Here is a 15603-nt window from a genome sequence, read left to right as displayed (position 1 = left end):
GGCTTTGGAGATCTTCTCGTAGGTCTTTGCATTCCGTTTTTTGGAGCGCAGCTCCGAAAGCACAGACTCATCGCCCCACACAGCGATCAGATCCAAGACTTCCCGATCAGTCCATCCTGGGGCCCTCTTTCTATTCTGAGATTGCATGGACTCCTCTGCTGGAGAGCTCTGCATTGCTGCCGGTGCTGCTGAGCTCGCCCTGATGTCCAACCAGGAATTGAGATTCAAACTGTCCAGACAGGAAAAGGAATTCAAATTTTTCCGGGGCTTTTCCTGTGTGGCTGGTCAGAACATCGAAGCTCGGACTGCTGTCCAGAGCGTCAACAGAGTGGTGCAGTGTGGGATAGCTCCCGGAGCTAATAAGTTCGATTTGCATCCACACCTAGCCTAATTCGACATAGCCATGTCGAATTTAGCGCTACTCCCCTCGTCGGGGAGGAGTACAGAATTCTAACTAAAGAGCCCTCTATGTCGAATTAAATGGCTTCCTGGTGTGGACGGGTGCACGGTTAATTCAAATTAACGCTGCTAAATTCGAATTAAAGTCCTAGTGTAGACCAGGCCTAACAGTACTGGCGAAACTTACATTTATGTAGCAATAATTGGGCTTAATTTTTTTTTTTAAAACTGCAACCATGTGCACGTTTTAGTTTGAATTACAGCTCCAGTTTCTTCATTCATACCAGTATGACCAGTTATCAACTACAGTATTCTACCTGGCATACTGTAGCCAGATCCTCAGTTGCTGTAAATTGGCATGAATTTCAAAGGAGTTACATTGATTTACACCAGTTGAGGATCGGGCTTTTTACATTCAAGCAATTATAAATATAAATTGCACGACTTTAGTCCCTAGTTTTAAAAAAAAAAAAAAGTAAAAATAATTCTCATCTCAAAGATTAATTTTTATCCTTTATTCCACTGATTGCCTGACTTAAAAATAACCCCAAACTCTGGGTGATATGTCACATAATTGAAATTAAGGCATATTTATACAAACATTCATAATGCCCATGTACACAATGGGCTATAATAGCATTGAGTGTACAATAAGTAGACAGGGTAAAATAGAAAAGGCCCAGAGAAAGGAAGTTGTTAAAGTGCTAAAGAGAAACAGATATGTATAGCTTGTTATATTAATTCATTAGGAGACCGTAGTATTGTTTTATTCCTTTGATTGCTGAGAGAGAGTGATCATCATATACTGAAAGTTAAATCAATACTTTGTCCTGCATTAACATCCACCACATGTGTCTGTTTCACCATATCATCTGAGGTTGCTGTGACAGAATAGGTGCCAGGGGAAACTTCAATGTAGAGATCTTTGGAAGCCTTTCTAGCCTGAAAGGGGACAAAATAAACAGTAAGTAATACTGTTTGGTTGTCTTACCTAAACAGAAATGGAATTTTTTAGTTTACATAGTTAATTTCAAATAATATATTGGCATATTAACATTTTTCAAAATATACTGGCAGGATGGAAGTTAGTGGTAGCAAAATTTTTCTGTCAAAAAAAATTAAGCTGTGATTGTAAAAAATTGCCAAATTCAAATCCTTTCATCTTTTTTTTTAAAAGTATATTTAGGTAGAAATAATTAGCTATCCTCTGTAACACTGGGAAAAATAGGGTTGTCAAAAATAAATATAACTTAAATATGGGTAACACCACAAATTTAGTAGGAAAAAAATCTTGTTTTGGGTTCTGATGAAGATTCCATATTTTTCAATTTCTGTGGCCCAGAAGCCATAGCAATTGGTTCTTAAAACTGTTTCAGCAAATTAGCCTTCGGAAAATGTAAAGTATTTCTCTTCTTCCTACTGACCATTAGGCCTACTACATCAGAATTGTACCTCTCCACCAAGTCAGTGCAATGACTGACACCCACAATCAAAATTAATTTTCCACGGTTGCAGCAGATAGTGTGTTCAGTAGTTAACATCTTTAAAGAGAATTCTGAAACACCACGTGACCTCCTCCCAGTGTGGAATTTTCTAGGCCAGATCCTTGGCTGCAATATAGTCCCTCTGCACCACAGCGGGCTCAAAGTTACGCCTGCCTGGCTTTGCTCCAGTACAGGAAAGGTGCCAGAAGTACACCAAGGTGTGGCTGAAGGACTTGCTGGACTGTTACTGCAAATGTAAGTTAGAGAATGCCTAAAACAATTTAATCATCCACTCACAATTCCTCACAAATTTCGCATCCATCCAAAATCTAAACATGGGTCACCTTCAATAGGCATGTGCCAAAATTTCACAATCTGGCTTCCATTTTGTGTGTGTTCGTTCGTTCTAGCACTCAGACCTATATGCAGTGGTGGTAGGTTTTGCACATGTACATTCTATCATATGTGAGGGCATGTAATAGGGCAAAAAAATTTTGCATTATCCTTAAAACTTTTCACTTGACTATAAATAGAAGGAGCTAGAATTTTCATTCATTGATTAGATTAAGTAACTCCAAATACTAACAAGTTGCTTGGGGATTTCAGCTGGATTTGACACTGCAGAGGTTTCATTTTTCTGGAAAAGAAGAGGAAAGCTGCTAGTCATTAAATTCCTTAACCTGTCAGTTCTGGATTTTGTTTAGTGTCCCACTTTGGGATCTCTTTCATCATCAGTTAGTGTTTAGCTTATGCCCTGAAGCATATTTTTCCAAATAAGTGTCTTGCTATACTGGGTCAGAAAGACTGCAGGGGAATTTTGATATAATTGGATTTAAAAAAAAAAGTCATGGAAACATTGTTTTGCAAAACCTAAATTTGGCTAAACGTGTATTTTGGTCCAAAATGTACCTGGTGAAGTCCCTGTAACCAGCCTTTCCAATAAGGGAGGGCACGAGAAAGATGGAGTAGTCTTGTGTCAAAATGCAGAAAGTTCTAAAACTGTACATTTATGCAATACAGCACCTAAAACATTAAAACTAGATCCTGAGAAAAACTCAGATCACTTTAGTCCTTCACTGGAGTCCTCATTTTTTATTATTTTAATACACAGTTATCCCAATATGAATCTCACAATCTGCTGTAGAAAGGGGGTAAATTAAGCCAGTCTGGCAAGTTGAATCACTGAATGCAGTTGGTTCCACTGTTCAGTTTACCCCTACAACATGACACATTATTATGGAGCATGCTGCAAGGACCTAGGGTAGGAAAATTATATAAATGGCAGGAAAGATTAGTGGTAAAAATATGAAAACAAAAGTAGGGGAGACATCTTTTATCACTGGTAAAACTAAGAATGCTTGTTAATAACACCCTGGGTGAGAAATGAAAGCTCTGAGTACACTGACAAAGTCTGAATTAGAGTCTTTATTCAAAATCAGTTTTAGATCTTTCACCCTTCTGACAGTCGAACAGTCATGCTTTGGCAGCTGTGCCCCTTTCTGGTGCTGTTGTCCCCATAGAATTAGTCTCCTTCAGCCAAAATAGCTAATAAATCCTGTGTCACTGTATTATTACTATTGTTATTAGAAATGCAGGATAGGACTGCTGCAATGTGAGGACAATAGGGTGAAAGTCCCTTGGAAGTTGAATGTGTCTTACACTGCAGTGTGCCATACGGCCATGCAGAGACCTGCATTTAGGATCCTGTTCCTTTGATATACAAGGATTGGGAATACAACACGAACAGCGCACACAGCCCGGAAAGGGAGCACTTGAAGGAGTGACTCCCTTCTTCCTACTACCAGGCATTTGGAGTGACACTGCATGTGTCTCCTCCCACCCCCTCAGCTAGAGGGAAAGATCATCTCTCTCTAGATTCTTATATTGGCACCACTGGCACTCATCACTGTAGTATCTGAGCACTTGAACTGAAACTCAGATTAGTGTGACAAAGGGCCTGGAGAGGGGGCAGGCACAGGGGATCCCTGAGAACATTATGCAGACATCTCCATGTCTTGGATGAGGAAAAGAATGAAATTAAACGGGAGCCCCTCACTTACCTCTTGTTCCAATGTCTGTAACAAGTTTTCTGCTGCTTGTCTGCGGTGATATCTGCAGATGTGTTTAATTTCATTCTCTTGGCATCTACTTGCTGGCACATAGCTATAATATTTCTGGAAGACAGTTAAAGCAAAGAGGATTACATAGCCAAACATCACAACCACACCTAAGAAATCTCTTCTTTCACAGTGAAAACTAAAGAGCGGAAACGCACTGTTGTTGACCTTTTGAATTAAATCAGCTGATCTGTTCCCATGTTAGAAATGGGACTATACCCTGAAGCATCAAGTGACTTGAAACCAACCCCTTCAAACAAAGTACTTGAGAATGACTCTACTGCCATCTACTGTTCCCACTCAAACAAAACCCATGAAACTTGTAGATTTGCTCTTTTGGGTTCCTAGATGGCGAAAGTAAAAAGTTCAATTTTGCTTATTTATTTCCTCTATCTGATCAGACACGGGGCCAGTATACATTTTTGTTTCCAATTCCACTATCTTGCTTTACTCCTTTAGGTTACAAATGGAAGCAGTTTACATTTGGCAATTGGTTAGTCTAATTGTTTTGTTTATATTGTACATGTGCCCAAAATTACATAAAAATAGAACAGCTACACTGATATAATGGATAATATGTCACATATTGCATCATAAAAGTCAGGGTGGATCTCTCTGTAGTTAAGTTTGGGAGAAAAACTTTTGGCATTAGGTAAAATTTTCCAAAAGTGCTTATATGACTTAGCAGCCTAAGCCCCATTTTCAAAAAAGTGAGTCAGTCAGTTAGGAACCCAAGTTCCACTGATTTTCAACTACACTTACAGAGTTTGAAAATCTGACCCTACAATTTATGGGTAAGAGAATCCCCCCTCCCAAAATTATGATCTTGGAGAGCACATAGGACAGCATGGTCTAGTAGACTGAGCATGAAGGGTGGAAGCCAATGACTCTTATTCCCATCCGAGCTCTGCTACTGATTCCATTGAGATGCAGCAAGATTTAGGGTCTTGCCCAATTTCCTCTTTTGTAATACAGAGATGATAGCTTCCTGTCCTGATTGATGGTTGACTAGTGTTTACACAATGCTTTGAAATTATAAAAGGTACTGTCCAAAACAAAACTATTTTAGTGGCGTGAATGTCTGTGTACCATTGGAACCAATTGTGTCTATAGATGCATGGGCACTTTACAAGGGTAAATAGTGGTTAACAAGATTTATCTAGCACAGGTAAGATTTATGCAATGGATAGCTCCTCCATTTGAAGTTTCTCTTTCTGCCCATAACTACCCCATAATCAAACTTTTCTTCCAGCTGAGAGGAAGAAATGGGCAGCTGCCTTAGGCCGTGACTCCATTACAATTCCATCGATGCTCATAACAGTGGGAATGCTAGTACAAGCCTGGTGGTGGTGGTGGTGGTGGTGTACATACCAGCATATTATCTAACCCAACTCAGAGCAGGTTTAAAAGACAGTGGTAAAAATGCATCAGTCTAAACTTGCTCTCACACAGATACCATGGTGAGGGTGGGAGATGTTCCTAGATTTCTTGTTTTAGACAAGGCCCCAGAAGCCACTACCAAAGCTCTTATTGATCAACTTGTGAGGTTGCTCTGAATCTCTAATTCATTCCTAGTTTTCCTAATAGCAATGGAACTGAGCCACTAACAGGCACAACATTAGGATATTTTCCCCCCATCCCTCCCAACATAAAATTTACCTCACACTCCTTTGTGGTTCGACTCATGAACTCCACTACTGAAGCAAATGCTGCATTGAGACGTTCAGAATCTTCTTCCTGTGATTAGACACATTTGTATAGGTCATTATGTCATTTTATTTGGTTCAAAGCAAAAACCCGATGAGGCGCCTCTGTAGCTTATGCCTTGTTCATTTAATTCATAAAAGTCAGTCCAGCTGGACATTACTGCAGTGATGCTAGCAGCTTAAACAACAAAATCTTGATTAGTTCTGATGGTTTTCTCCACAGTAAAACTGAACCATCTGTAGGCTATTACTGTGTGTTACATAGCCAATTAAAAACTATGCCACACTGGCTTACTTGATCCTTGATAACACATCAGAGGCAATAAAGACCTTTACTGTATGATTACATTCAATCAACCCACATGCTGGCTTTGGACTGTTTACCAAGCTTGACTTTGTACTAAGGGATATTAAAGCGTCCTCATGTGTTATAGCTAATTAAAATGTAAACACTACATGTCTAAGTCCTGCACATTCAGATGATAGGCCCCTATGGGACATGGGATACAGTCCATCATTAAGGATATGACTATAATTAAAACACTGCAGCAGTACCACTGCAGTGCTTCAGCATAGACACTCACAACAACAATGGGAGGGGTTCTCCCATCCCTGTAGTTAACCCTCCCACCAAAGAGACGGGAGCTAGGTCAATGGAAAGGCAGAGTTGATGGAAGAATTCTGTCTATTCCCAGAGCTAGGTCAGCATTGCTACGTCTTTCAGGGTGTGGATTTTTCACATCCCTGAGAGATGCAGCTATACCAATGTAAGTCTTCAGTATAGACCAGCCTTAGATATAACATTTCTTTGAAACTGAGTTTCACAAGTATTAGTTTATATTCACTGGTATTTTCAATCCTACAACTTTCTCAAAATAAATCTTTCATTACATTCAGTTTACCTCCATTTCAAAGGGTCAACAATATCTGAACAATTGCAGTCAACATGTCACCTTCAAAGCTCAAGGTTAGCAGTGTCCTGATGTGGGACAATACTCAGTCAGCAAGTCAGGCTGCGATGCTTTTGCAACCCTCTCTCTTATATTGATTTCACAACTTATACAGCAGCCTGACAACTCCACATTGTAGAAAAACTAGGGGAGTCAACTCACTGTGACCATGTTGAATAAGTTTCAGTAGAGCATGATCACTCCCTGCATGAGCAACAGAGAACGTATCACCTTGTTCCAATTTAAGTGTCTGCAGATATATACAGAAAATCTATTTAAGTTATTCAGGGAAGGGCTCAGTCTCCTTACCTGTCTGTAAGGTGTTATACGATTCTCTATCACTATAAATTAAACACAACCACCACCAGTAAGTGCTTAGTTTGAGAACACTGGTTACAGTATTTTTCATATTTAAAAAATTAAAACCATAGTTAATAAGCTGAAGTATAAGTTACTGTAATATATTAGCATCAATTCATCCATCACTAAAATACAGATACCTGTGGGGCTAGATGTGACAAATGTTTAACAGCACACAATTTCAGGAAGGAACTAAATACTACCTTACACAATTGAAATTTCAGGGGAGCTAACACCACCATGCAAGACTGGGATTTGGCTACTTAAAGCATTATTGCGCTGCAGGCAAGTTAGCCTGCATTAATCTGGAGGGAGTTTATGGTGACAGAGAAAAACATGATTTGCGTGTGCTGAGCAAGTCATCCAGATACCCAAAGGACTAGAGGGTGAGATTTTAAAGAGACTTGTGTTCTCAAGTCACTTAGGTGCTTTTGAAAATCCTAGCCATAGTTAACATGCACTGACTCCTTACAATATTTATTCTTAAAAGCTATGAGGCATAGGACCAAAATTCAAATGGTGCCCTTATACTGAGTTTTAAGTATCACTTAACAGTGGACCTTTTTCCTCAACAAAGGCTCAACTGCTCATTTTATTTTTCAAATTATCTTGGCCATATTAAGTAATTTGCAGGTGTTATATTGTCATATACAATAACTTCATATTTTAGATCCCCAAAGTGCTTTGAAGATAAAAAGAAAATTGTATGTGCCAAGTGTCTATACATTATATTAAATTTAGCTATTAATACAGAAAGACTGCAGAACTATATTAAGCAAAAATGCTATTCAACAGATGTGCAAACACAAGGGACTAGACGTGGGATCTACTTATCATGACAAATGTTGAACCCAGGGCCAGCTCTATGTTTTGCAAGAGCTGTCTGCCAAGACATATGGGGCTTCCCAGCTTCCTCTGACCTGTAACTTAGGGCTTATCTACACTTACATTTTATAGCGCTCTAATTGCTGACTCAGGGGAGTGAAAAATCACCCGTCTGAGCGCAAGTCTACACTAGTGCTTTAAAAAGCAGCAAAGAGTCCCGTGGCACCTTATAGACTAACAGACGTATTGGAGCATGAGCTTTTGTGGGTGAATACCCACTTCGTCAGACGCAACATTCACCCACAAAAGCTTATGCTCCAATACGTCTATAAGGTGCCACTGGACTTTGTGGCTTTTTACAGATCCAGACTAACACAGCTACCCCTCTAAGGGTACGTCTACACTACGGGACTATTCCGAATTTGCATAAACCGGTTTTGTAAAACAGATTTTATAAAATCAAGTGCGCGCGGCCACACTAAACACATTAAATCGGTGGTGTGCGTCCATGGTCCGAGGCTAGCGTCGATTTCTGAAGCGTTGCACTGTGGGTAGCTATCCCGTAGCTATCCCATAGTTCCCGCAGCCTCCCCCGCCCCTTGGCATTTCCGGGTTGAGATCCCAGTGCCTGATGGGGCAAAAATCATTGTCGCGGGTGGTTCTGGGTAAATGTCGTCAGTCACTCCTTCCTCTGGGAAAGCAACGGCAGATAAGCATTTCGCGCCTTTTTTCCCTGGATTGCCCTGGCAGATGCCATAGCATGGCAATCATGGAGCCTGTTTTGCCTTTTGTGACTGTCACCGTATGTGTACTAGATGCCGCTGACAGAGGCGATTCAGCAGCGCTACCCAGCACCATGCTTTTGCTTTTGCATGACAGCAGAGATGGTTATCAGCCATACTGCACCATCTACCAATCCATAAATTGGTAATAAGATGATCATGGTTACCAGTCCTTTTGCACTGTTCCATTTGCTGCTGTCATAAGTGCCCCTGGCTGCTCTTAGCCAGGGGCGCAAAAGCCAAAATTGGGAATGACTCCCTGAGTCAATCCCTCCTTTTTGGTATCTAAAAATAGAATCAGTCCTGCCTAGAATATGGGCAAGTGTACTAGAGAACCACTGTATCAGAGAACCAGAGAGCACAGCTGCTCTGTGTCAGATCCTGCAGAAATTATGAGCTGTATGCTATTCACAGGGGGGTGCTCCTGCAACAACCCCTCCTGTTCATTTCATTCTTCCCCCAGCCTTCATGGGCTACCGTAGCATTGTCCCCCCACTTGTGTGATGAAGTAATAAAGAATGCAGGAATAAGACACAGTGACTTGTTAGTGAAGGCAGCCTCCAGCTGCTATGATAGTCCAGACAGGACAGTAAGGAGTGCATCCCTCTGCTAGTTCAGGGGCACTTGAATCTTTTCTTTACACATGAAGGGTGGGGGCTGATGGAGCTCAGCCCCCTGTTGCTATGACGATGATGGATATCAGCCATACTGCACCATCTAGCAGGAAAAATTAGGACCAGGCGACCTTGATCGACCTGTCCCAAGCAAGTTGGTATGGTATGGTTACCAGTCCTTTTGCACTGCCCCATGTGCCAATAGGCTGATGATGAGGACGGGTAGCAGTCCTATTGTACCATCAGCCACCCAGGGCGGGGTGGGAGGAAGGATGTTGTTGTTGAGTGCTGCACCATCCCGTCTATCTGCAGCATTCAGTAAAGATAGGGTGACATGTAAAAGAGTCAAGACAGGATTGTTTTCCCTTTCACTTCTGGGGGTGGGTGGGGGAGGTGCGTAAATTGCCTAGCTATGCCCTGACCCACCGCGGACACTGTTTTTGACCCTAGAAGCATTTGGAGCTCAGCCAAGAATGCAAATGCTTTTCAGAGACTGCAGGAACTGTGGGATAGCTTGAGTCCTCCAGTCCATGAGCATCCATTTGATTCTTTGGCTTTCCGTTACGCTTGCCACGCAGCAGTGCGCTGAGTCCCTGCTATGGCGTCTGTCTGGAGATATTTAAAAAATGATTTTGAATTTCGTCTTCTGTAACGGAGCGCTGATAGAACAGTTTTGCCTGCCCTTACAGCGATCACGTCCGCATCGTCCATGCTGGAGCTCTTTCTTTATTTTGATTTTTAACTGCATCACCACCCGTGGTGATCGGAGCTCCACGCTGGGCAAACAGGAAATATTCAAAAGTTCGCGGGGCTTTTCCTGTCTACCTGGCCACTGCATCCGAGTTCAGATTGCTGTCCAGAGCGGTCAGTGGTGCACTGTGGGATACCGCCCGGAGGCCAATACCGTCGATCAGCGGCCACACTAACCCTAATCCGATATGGTAATACCGATACTAGTGCTACTCCTCTCGTTAGGGAGGAGTACAGAAACCGGTTTAAAGAGCCATTAAAATCGATATAAGGTGCCTCCTAGTGTGGACGGTTGTGGCGTTAAATCGGTTTTACGCTCCTAAAACCGGTTTAAACGCGTAGTGTAGACCAGGCTTGATACTAGTGCTTTAAAGCACTCCAACAGCCTCCGAGTGCTGGGAGGTGCAGACCGGGAGGAATTGCTGTTTTCAGACACTGACCACAGGCTCCGGCCAGCTCACTTTCCGCCGCTTAGCCCGTTCCAGGACTTCCTGAGCCAGCCCTGCCGTGCTCTGAGCGATGCCACAGGTCCGCCTCGCTGGCCAGCCGCTCGCCATTCCTCGGGCCCTGGCTGGAGAGACACAGGCAGACTCATCAGAACAGCCCCCCAGCCGGCTCAGGGGGAGCCAGAGCCCCGGGGGCGGGGGGGCAGCTCCCCTGAGGCTGTCTGTGCTGTAGGCTCAGCGGGGCAGGGCATGGGCCTTGCCAGGCAGCCATCACCCAACAGCCCCGCAGGCAGGCAGGCAGGGCTGGGACGCTCCCCGGGGCTAGTGCCGAGGGGCCGCTGCAGACACTGCCCCGCAGGGCGCTGGGGGTGGGCAGGGCCTCGGGCCGCCCAGCAGCGGGCGGCGGCACTCACCGTGTCTCGGTGCAGCGGGGCGGCTGGCTGCACAGCTACAGGCGGGCAGGGAGCAGCGCCGCCCTCCCCGCGCTTATCAAGGCCAAGCTGCCGGCTCCGCGGGGCGGGGGCGCCGCAGCTGCCGCTTCCCTCGCCCCACGCGGGCCGCGCCTGCGGCTGGAACACGGACAGCGCATCACAATGCGCGTGCGCTGAATGGCCGCCGCCGCGCGCCGCCGGCACCGGGCTGCTTCTCCCCCCCGGGCTGCGGACGCGCCCCCCCGCCGTGGGAGGAGCTCAGCGCCGGGCCTGGGCCCGGGGGCCGCTCTCCCGGTTCTGTCGCTCGGGCTCTGCCCAGGGGAAAGCGCTCCCCGGGCCCCGCAGCGGGGCTTGGCCAGCCCCGTGCGGCTCCCAGGGGCCAGGCACCCTCCCCTGCCGCGGGAGGGAGCGGCTCCCCCTTAGGGTCAGCAGCACACGAGTGGCTGAACTTCACTTTCTTAGCCCCCAAAACCCTCTCGGCATATTAACCTTATGAACGTCCCCAAGGCAACCCGAGCAGATTATAACCCCTGCTAGGTAAAGTGCCGTGAACTGGCACTAATCATCTTTGTCAAGTGCAGGTCTCCTCCTATTGGCTCTAAATCAGTGGTTCTCCACCAGCCCAGCAAGCAGGTACTTGGGGCGGCCAAGGGGAAGGGGTGGCATGTCCGGCTCTTTGGCGGCAATTTGGCAGCAGGTCCCTCCCTCCCTGTCGGAGGGAAGGACCTGCTGCCGAATTGCCGCTGACGGAAGCGGCGGCAGTAGAGTTGATTGTGATGGCGGCTTTTTTTTATTTGTTTGTTTTTTTGCTGCTTGGGGCGGCAAAAACCCGGGAGCCGGCCATATTCTCAACCAGGGGTACATGCAGGGGCGGCTCTAGCTATTTTGCCGCCCCAAGCACGGCGGCACGCTGTGGGGCACGCTCTGCCGGTCGCCGGTCCCGCGGCTCCAGTGGACCTCCTGCAGATGTGCCTGCGGAGAGACCGCTGGTCCCACGTCTCCGGTGGACCTGCCGCAGGCATGCCTGCGGATGCTCCACCGGAGCCGCAGGACCAGCGGACCCTCCGCAGGCACGCCTGCAAGAGGTCCACCGGAGCCGCCTGCCGCCCTCCCGGCGACCGGCAGAGTGCCCCCCGCGGCATGCCGCCCCAAGCACGCGCTTGGCGTGCTGGGGCCTGGAGCCGCCCCTGGGTACATGTACCCTGGGGGACCCAGAGGTCTTCTGGAGGGTACATCAACTCATCTAGAGATTTGCCTAGTTTTACACCAGGCTACATAAAAGGCACTAGTGAAGTGAGTACAAACTAAAATTTCATACAGATACTTGTTTATGCTTTTCTATATGCTATACACTGAAATGTAAGTACAATGTTTACATTTCAGTTGATTTATTTTATAATTATATGGTAAAAATGAGAATGTAAACCATTTTTCAGTAATAGTGTGTTGTGACACTGTTGTATTTCTATGTCTGATTTTGTAAGCACGTATTTTTAAGTGAGATGAAACTTAGGGTATGCAAGACAAATCAGACTCCTGAAAGGGGTACAGTAGTCTGGAAAAGTTGCTCTAAGTGACTCCAGATGAAATGTATCCTGTTTACAAATAAAATGATTCTTTGTTTGTCAGACCTGCAAATGCAGCCTGGGCTCCCAGAGCCAAGCAGGGCTCTTTCCATCTCCTACATCATCCCCAGTTTTGTAGACCAGACTGTATTGGAAGATACACAAGCAGAATCTACAGCTCAATCAGTCATAGTAGCATTGAGTCTGCAAGGTGAACAGTAGTTAGAAAAGCAGTAAAAAAGTTACTTTTGTCACTAAAATTAGCAGGTGAGACAGTACGCACAAGGCTAGATCTGTTGAATGACAAGGGGCCAGTTTTATGTAGTCATCTTTGAGAGTACCATACAACTGCTCTTTAGTCATTAACAACAGCAGGGCTGGATTTAGGACAGGTGACCCAGATGCTTTGGGTGCTGGGCTTGGGGGGGGTGCCATTTTTGTTGATAATGACAAAAGGGAAAATAGAATGTTTGAAGTAAAATGTTTCAGGTATGCTGTATGTGGATTCATTTTTCACTAACTTCCTAGAATGTTCTGGACCTTTGTAGAATCTCATAAAATCTTCCAGACTTTCTGAGAACTACATTTTCCTCAAACCTCCTAAAATGTTGCTTCATGGGTATATAAGGGTGGGATGTTGTAAGCCAATCAGTGAGATATTAGAATGAACTGAAGTGAAGTGAGAGCTCAGCTGCGATATTTTGAATCTTGTTTTATTCTGTAATTGTGAAAGTGTACTTGTGTTGTAAGACTTGAAGGGTGTAAGTAGCGCCTAATTAAGGACATATATCTCTGGCATCTCAGTAAATATATCAAACCCCTCTCTACACAACAATATAAAAGAAATACTGTTACTTCTTTGCCATGCTTGACACGGAACATAGACTTTTACTCTCCCTAATACTGTCTGTTTTCCCCTGTAGAAAATAAAAGATGTCCCAAAGAAGCCTTGGAGCTCAGTAAGCAAAAAGCTTAATTGCAATCTAGTTTGCAACAAGGGGCAACTTTGATGGGAAAATACCCGAAACAGAAAAGCATAGGATTAACATTCTAAGGCTGTCACCTACTATAACACTATTTAATACTGGTCCAGCCAATGTTGGTGCAGTTCAATTTCTTGATGTTAGTACATTCCAGTTATTCTTAAAATTAAAAAGTTTCTATAAGCTTAGAGGAAATGAATTATTTTATTTGCGTATATATGGCATGAATAAATATAGATTTACAGATCCTAGTGTGCAGATTTATCATCTTATATGACAGAGATAAATCATGCATGTGCAAGTTGTGCATCAAAGTCATGAAATGGGCTACAAATGCAATAAAAAATAAAGTATTTCAAAGTTTAACAAAAGTTTAACTAACTCAGAGCCCTCCCCATGTAGTTCCCCATCTCTGGCTGTTGGGGATTTTTGGTGCTAGCAATCGCAGATGGGCCACATGCCATTTTAGGCAATTTCATCATACCATCCCTCCTATAAACTTATCAAGCTCAGTCCTGAAACAAGTTAGGTTTTTTGCCTCCCCACTGCTCCCCTTGAAAGGCTATTTCAGAACTTCACTCCTCTGTTGAGTGGAAACCTTGGTCTAATTTCAAGCCTAAACTTGTTGATGGCCAGTTTAAATCCATTTGTTCTTGTCTCAGCATTAGCACTTAACTTAAATAACTCCTCTCCCTCCCTGGTATTTATCCCTCTGATGTATTTATAGGGAGCAATCATATCTCCCGTCAGCCTTTGTTTGGTTAGGCTAAACAAGCCAAGCCCCTGGAGTTCTCTACATGTAAAAGGGCTTGTATCTCATTTAAGCAATATTATACATAGTGATTTAAAGCAATACTATACCTTGGAGGTATTACAATATTATATTTCATGACATTATATGCCAGAAAAAATCCTGAAATTATTTGTAAAGCAATGTGACACTTCATAGCTACAGCTACACTTCTCGCAAAATCACTTTCTGTGCAACCATTGCTCTTTGATGGTATGTTTAAAATGATGTGAAGAAAAATGACCACACTTCATGCAGCTGTTGCTTGCTACATAATGACAGTGCTATAAAGTTGCACATCTACTTAAAGAGCACAGGGTCCTGGTACAGTTTTGGAGCATTGCTGCCATTGTGTTCTCCTGACAATTTCAAGGTGGTGGATCAGCAAAAACATGTAACTATAATGTAATTTGTCATTGCATTAAGTTGCTTTTTAAAATGAACAAGGCAGTAACACTTTCAAGGACATGTAACTAGTACTTTTGCTGTGGCGTATCAGAGTTTATGAGAATACAATATTACTACTATTCAATACCAAATATATATATATTAAATAATTCTCAGGGCTGCATTGGAACCAGCAAAACCACAGGAAAGCTAAAGTCTCATCTCATTCCGGGCATGCAGAGTTTTGGTTTGATTCTGAGATATAAACCCCTCAAGCTTGTAGTTTATATGGCATTGCTGACAGACCCTTACCTAGAAAATTGAACCTTGTCCACATGCATTGTGGCATTGAAGGCACTGTTGCAAGTTACTGAAAGGCTGGTAACATACCCTTAGGCCTGATTGTCCATTATACCCAGGCCTCTTCACACTGTTTTGATAGCAAAAAATTTGTAAAATAGGCATATCTGTCCATCAAAGAACATCCCCAGTGTAGTTGGACTCACACTGTCTCTACACCATCTGGAATCAGGGCTACACCACTCCCTCGGGGGTGGGGGGGGAGGAACTGTACAGGGGCATGGCCACAGTGTTGCTGCACTCTGGCTATTCTCAGCTGTCAGAAAGCCCCTTGGAAGCTGTTGCAGCTGAGTGTATGTTTGAGCAGTTCTGAGGGTTTCTAACCTGTGCTGGGTGGGAGAGGGGCATAGAGGGAGGAGCAAAGTGGGCATACAAACCTTCTTTACATTCAGTTGCTGTGCTCAATGCAGCTTGGCTAGAGCCAACAATCAGGCATGTTGGCCCTGATTTTCCTTATTCCTCCATCCCCCTGTTTTAGGCTTTGCCTGTGCTAGCTGTAATCTATCTAGCAAAGGAAGAAAAGGACCCCCTCTTAACTTACATTTTATCAGCATCTCTCAATTACTTCATTAGAGCAGCAGCCAGTTGCTTGCCAGAGATTCACTCTGTAATAAACAAGCCCTTACCAGTTGGCCTGAAGGGATAAATTTAAGC

At 44.1% G+C, this 15603-nt stretch overlaps 2 protein-coding genes across 4 annotated transcripts in view; one reads left to right on the top strand and one right to left on the bottom strand.

Annotated features, from left to right (window-relative positions):
• LOC123369342 (maestro heat-like repeat-containing protein family member 7) overlaps nt 1–15603 on the top strand; it is a 1253347-nt gene that overhangs the window by 1210953 nt on the left and 26791 nt on the right. The gene's annotated exons all lie outside the window — the stretch shown is intronic.
• Nucleotides 900–11043, bottom strand: AKIP1 (A-kinase interacting protein 1). 2 transcript variants are annotated; one of them, XM_045014884.1, is made up of 6 exons: nt 10847–11043; nt 10428–10558; nt 5660–5737; nt 3944–4057; nt 2470–2520; nt 900–1341 (listed from the first exon to the last, which is right to left on the bottom strand). In XM_045014884.1, the coding sequence occupies exons 2-6, from the start codon at nt 10542–10544 to the stop codon at nt 1198–1200; spliced, it is 504 nt and encodes a 167-aa protein (XP_044870819.1). In that variant the 5' UTR covers nt 10545–10558; nt 10847–11043; the 3' UTR covers nt 900–1197. The 2 variants fall into 2 exon arrangements, with proteins under 2 accessions (XP_044870819.1, XP_044870820.1); XM_045014885.1 differs by lacking the exon at nt 2470–2520 and having other exon boundaries at nt 10847–11032.

Source organism: Mauremys mutica, chromosome 4, assembly GCF_020497125.1.
Source record: "Mauremys mutica isolate MM-2020 ecotype Southern chromosome 4, ASM2049712v1, whole genome shotgun sequence".
NCBI classification, from domain to species: Eukaryota; Metazoa; Chordata; order Testudines; family Geoemydidae; genus Mauremys; species Mauremys mutica.
Note: the sequence above shows the minus strand (reverse complement) of the source record. Positions and strands in the feature narration are given on the sequence as shown.